The sequence below is a fragment of the Myotis lucifugus genome, unplaced genomic scaffold (assembly GCF_000147115.1).
Source record: "Myotis lucifugus unplaced genomic scaffold, Myoluc2.0 scaffold_159, whole genome shotgun sequence".
NCBI lineage: Eukaryota > Metazoa > Chordata > Mammalia > Chiroptera > Vespertilionidae > Myotis > Myotis lucifugus.
Genome location: NW_005871207.1, coordinates 3,015,148 through 3,021,147, shown reverse-complemented (window position 1 = coordinate 3,021,147; position 6,000 = coordinate 3,015,148). Strand labels below are relative to the sequence as shown.

The 6,000-nt window shown below is 32.4% G+C and overlaps 1 protein-coding gene across 1 annotated transcript in view; it reads left to right on the top strand.

Annotated features, from left to right (window-relative positions):
- Nucleotides 1-1,008: 1,008 nt before the first annotated feature.
- LOC102417110 (transmembrane protease serine 11C-like) overlaps nt 1,009-6,000 on the top strand; it is a 55,683-nt gene continuing 50,691 nt past the window's right edge. Inside the window, exon 1 of the mRNA XM_006095643.1 lies at nt 1,009-1,064. Within this exon, the coding sequence (XP_006095705.1) occupies nt 1,009-1,064 (56 nt within the window). The remainder of the gene's footprint in view (nt 1,065-6,000) is intronic.

The window sequence follows — 6,000 nt, the reverse complement described above, 5'->3', positions numbered from 1 at the left end:
ACCCTGTTGTTCAAGGGTCAACTACACTATTTTCAACCCAAGGTTGGTTGAATCTGTAATGCAAAGGGCCAACAGTAAATTTTGGGGGAGTGAAAAGTTATATGTGGATTTTTTGGACAGGGTAAGGGGGATTCAATGCTATCACTGTTGTTCAAGGGTTAACTATACTTTTAGTTTTGTAAGTATTGTAGTATACATTATCATAAATGTTAGACATAGAATATATCTAACTTTCAAACAGAAAAGAATGGAATTTAAAAGGAAACTTAAAGTTGTTACTTCCAGGTGGCTAAAGATTAGAATGTGTCCTATCTAGTTTCCACACCAATATCTAAATTGGCTGCCAAGAAACATAATGCTACCCAAAACTTTGAAAAACTAGTAGTTAAATCTTTTTTTTTAAGTTAAAAATCAACACCCTTTGGATTTCAGGGAATAAAAAATTCTTTAATGGGCACTAGTATTAGGATCACTGTAAAAATTTCAGGAAGGAATTCATCAAAGGATGATATATGGGTTGAAAGAGTCAAGAGTGTTATGAGTTGGAGAGCATTCAGATTCTAATGGAGGGTTAGAGCTTGGACAGCCATTGGCCTTCCACCAAAAAGCAATAACGAAACTGCCAAAAATTTTGCAAGTGGATTCAAAGGAGGGAAAAGAGCAGCTGCTTGCCTCCAAATTCACAAAATGCAAAAGCTGGGTGAGTAAAGGCTCTTTTCAAACCTGGGGACCCTATTGTTTTGGTCACTCACAGCAACTGAGAGTTTTAAATTTTGCCTCCACTTGGGTCATGTGATTATTTATTATTTATGGGGCAGCACCTATACAGCTCATGTTTTACTAATGTAAAATTAATTAGCAAATGTTCAGAAAGCACTTTGAAGATGAAAAGTTGTGTGACTGCTAAATATTATCATTATGCTACTATCATAAAACACATAAAAGGCATAGGATCTCATAAGCTAAATAGATGGAGAATGACTGTGCTGCGTAGCACTCGGGGAGAAGATGGCGAAGGAGCAACCTCCGCAGAGGAAGCAGGCATGGATGCCACTACAGAAAAGGTGAGCTTAAGTGGGTAGGCAGTGGGTGCAGGATGGCCTGCCTTTACTCCTTGGGCCTACTTTCTGAAGGGACCAAATTAAAGTAGCTTCATTAGTATTTTAAAGATCTTAAAAACAAGGTTACTCTCTCGACTTTTTATGGAAATAAAAGCAATGTAAATCACAAAGGAAAAACAAGAATGAATAAGATTGAAAAACTGTAATTATTAGAATCTGTTTGCTTGTGAATTATTGTGAAAAATCTTTCCATCACAAGTAGACCATTCCTGAAAAGTATAGGTATAGTTGCTGGAATTGCTGAAGTAAAATTGGGGGATTTTACTTTTAAAAAGATAATTTCACTTAGACAATGTAAAGAATACAGGATGGTTACATCTCTCTATTTCTAGTGCTGTATGTTGTAATTAGAGGCAATATTTGTGTCCATAATATGCTATTTTACCTGTAGGAAGTGGAAGACAAGGCTTAGCTCTTAATTTTTAATTACTGAAACAGTGAAATGCTTCACTGCTATACAGTGTTAGCAGTATAATTTAACATTGTAGTTGGAAACAGGAACAGCAACAAGAAGAGAGGACTTTATTCCTTCCCATTAACAGTGCCATGTGCCCAGATAGCGATTGGCCTGAAGATCAAAGAAGTGTGTTGATGGTTCCATAGCACACAAAGAAGTGCAAATAATTTTTGTGATGCTTCTTAATATAATCAAACTAACTCACAATATAAATATTCACATACTCATTAGTCTTTCCTAGACTCCAGCAAAATGCATGCCTTGATAACCCCTTTGAGCCTGACCCATATTTTTAATAAAAATTTTAGACGACTTTTCTGATTTTGATATCTTGCCGACAGCTAGCCTCTAGGTAAAGAGTATAATATTGAGCAGAATGTAATTTCCCAATAAACATGTTGAATAATCAGTCATTTTATACATTAATACTTAGCTTAAGCAGCTATAAGAGAACCTCTGATATCTTTCCCATCAGTTAGTTAATCCTTTTATTTAATTAACAAAAAGGCTAGAAAAAGTATTTAATCTTGGTTTCCAAGTAATATGTTCTATGCCCTTCATGCTAACTTGCTATGCTCCTTTTGCTCCATAAACAATATATAAGAAATCAGACCCTGGTTTCATCCTTTGAAGGAATTACTAATTTTTAAGTACAACTTACTACTGTTTCTGAAATCCCTATATAATCCTTGATATCCTCTTATCATTATTATATCTAATAACTTCAGAATATATTTGGCAAAAAAATATAACACTGGAAAATTAAGGCAAGTTGCTGAAATTAAAACAAGTTTTTCTATTCCTCAAATTAACTCCATTCCAAGACCCAATTTGGGTTGAATAATATTTCTCCACCAACATTCCACACCATAACACTTTGAGAAAAGTAGAATTTATGTCTGACATTGTGTTTAGAGAACATTTTAAAGAAAATAATCTAAATGGTGACAAAGTTTAATTTTTCTTTTGAATTGTAATTACACACACACACACACACACACACACACGCACTCACACAAACTGCAGATTAATTAAACCCTTTGCAAATAGGAAGAATATCTATATTTTAGAAAACTCAGGTGTCAATGACAGAAATACTTAGTTCACCTGCCTTTAAAATTAATTTTTACTTTTTACTATAATTTTACATTTATGAATTAAGATGTAAGTTACTGTGGTGATCTTTGATTTAGTCTGTAAGGTAAGTGAGAGTTGCAAGATAGAGTGGCCTATATGATTTAATTTTCCTTCTGGAGATCAGGAACTCTCACCCAAAACCTAAACATACTAATAACCAGAGGAGAAATCCCCACCTAGAATCCCTACCATATCTTCCCTAGATTTGAAATGGCCTAAACAGAAAATATTGTTTTACACTTACCCTTCTTCAAAATTAGGACACCAGAATGGTGATCTGCAAAGTTCCTTCCATTTCCAAGAAGCTATGCATATCCCATTCTAGGAGCTATACATTGGAGGGAGGTTTGAAGTCAACAATACTCCTTAGTAAACAAATTCTGGTATACAAGAATCACTGTTCCATCACCTTATAGACAAATAAGAAGGAGGGATAATAAATGAAGTTTATATGTGTGAAATATTGTGAAATTTCCAATATTCAACTTTTAATATACAAACACAGCATTTTTATATTATTTATTCTAGAAGCACATGGTTGAGAAGAATAAGAAAATATACTCCAAATATTTGCTACATCAAGTTTTACACTCCATTTATAACATTTTTTGAAGCTTATCCCTTGGCAAACTGTGTTGAGTAAAATATACAGACATATACCTTTGGGTATAGAAAAGGTTCCTTTAGGGTAACATATTCATCTATAGGAAACTAAGTTACCAAGGTTTTATTATATTATTTAGTCATTTATCTTTCCAAAAAATTTAAACACTATTTTACATTCAGTAGGTGAGTTAATCAACTTGGGGGAAAGTGTTTTCCTCTAAATTTTTGCAGAGTTAGATGTCTTTTAGTATTTTTTAAATTTTATTTTATTATAGATCCAAAAAGTTCAGGGGTATTGGGTTTCTATAGAAATATTAAGATATTCATTTATGTGCAGAGCATGTACAAACACAATTTAAACAAAATATATTTAAATTGTCAAAGTTTTTTAAAATAAAATGAAATTTCTAAAAAGATTTGGAGTTGGAAATTTCACCTGCATTGGAATCTAGTTAATATTATCTGTTCATGAAATAACACATATTTGAGGAATACTGGTTAACTAACTAAAAAATAAACTTCCAAAAATGTATTTAATTCTGCTTGCAAACAAAAATCAAATTAATATAGGTGTTTCAAACTGATCAACATTTAGTACTGTCATTGTATGTTGATTATATATGTTTACATATATACATTAACATAACAATATGTAAATCTGAAATATATATACAAACCTATGTGCAATATTGTATGTATGGGTATATGAAATATCAAAATAAAATATTAAGAATTTATATTATGTTAATATAAAATATATAGACCAAATATTATATATATACATATATGTATATGTGTGTGTGTGTGTGTGTGTGTGTGTATCATGGGCTGTTTTATTCTTCAAAATTTATATGTTGAAGCCCTAATCCCTCATACCTCAAAATGACTGTAGGATTTAGAGATAGGGTCCTGAAAGAGGGAATTAAGTTATGAATTATCAGACTGAGCCCTAATCAAATATGACTGATGTCTTTATAAGAAGAGTAAATTAGGACACAGATATGTAGAGGAATCTCCATGTAAAGATACAGGGAGACAACAGTCATCTGTAAGCCCAGGAGAATGGCTTCAGAAGAAAACAATCCTGCCAACCCCTTGATCTCAGGCTTCCAGTTCCAAAATTGTGACAAAATAAATTTCCATTGTTGAAGTCTCTCAGTCTACTGTACTCTGTTATGGAAGTCCTTGCAAATACAATATTTACTATAGTATATAAAACAAAATTCATTTTACAGTTTTCACATTTAACATTAGTAACCTTGCTCATCATTATAAACACCTTGCCTAAACCAATACCGTGCACATAGAAAATGTTCAATAAACACGAACACAATAAATTACTTAACTTCTAAAGAGAAATTTCCTGTTTATGCCAAAAAAAACATTATTTAACATTGTAGAAATATAAATACATTGGAATTAAGTTGTCGCCCAATTCATAAATAATATGGTAATTTATTCTAAAAGTTTTTATTATTGTTATTTTCTTACTCTGTTGCTTCCATTAATGCTTATTAAAACAACAACACCTATGAGTGTGTGAATAATGCTGAATGAGCCCCCAGAGCTTCTGAAGGCTGTTTTAAGGCATTAAATAGGCTGACTTGAGCACTGGCTGGTGCAGCTCAGTTGATTGGGCATCGTCATTGCATTCAGGGGTTGCCAGTTGATTCCCGTCAGGGCACATGCCCGGGTTTGCAGCAGTAAAGAGCGTGCAGCAGGCAGCCAACGGATATTATATTCATTCACATCAATATTTCTCCCTCCCTCTCTAAAAGTCAATAAATTTTAAAAAAAACAAGGCTGTCTTGAACCCTAAAAAATATTAAGGATGAGAAAAGACCAGTCATGCAGCATTATTCAAAGGAAAGCAGGACTGACTATATTAATATCAGAGAAAGAAGTAGACTTCAGTGAAAAGAAAATTATCAGACAGAGAGGGAGATTGTATAATGATCAAAAAGTCAATCCACCAAGAAGATATAGCAACTTTAGGAGTATATGTACCAAACAACAGCTCAGCAAAACATGTGAGGTAAAAATCAAAAAGAATTGAAAAAGATGTAAAAATTCAAAATTACATTTGTAGACTTTAATGACCTCTTCAATAAGTGTTAAACAACTACAGAGGAAAACAACAGATATAGAATAACTCAATAACACCATCAAACACAATATCTAATCAACATTTATAGAAAGCCTCACCCAACAACAGTAGAACACATTCTTTTTTAAGGATCCATGGAACATAGACATGCTAGGTCATATGCAGTGCCATAAAAAATTAAATAATTCAAATCATATATAATACATTTTTCACTTGCAATAGAATCAAACTAGAAATCAAATTTTAAAAGTTAACAGGAATACCTCAAAACACTTGGAAACTAAACACATTTCTAAATAATCTATAGGTTAAAGAGGAATGCTAACAGAAATATTAAAAATACATTAAGCTACATAAAAATGAAAATAAAACATCAAATTTCTGAGACATAGCTGAAACAGTGCTGAGATGGAAAGTACGGCATTAAAAACATGCATAAGAAAGGAGGGAAAGTATCAAATAAATAATCTAAGTTCCCACTGCAAAAACCCAGAAAAAGAAGAGCAAAATAAACCCCCAGCAAGCAGAAGAAAAGAAATAATGAAGAGTAGAAATTAATGAAATGAAAACAG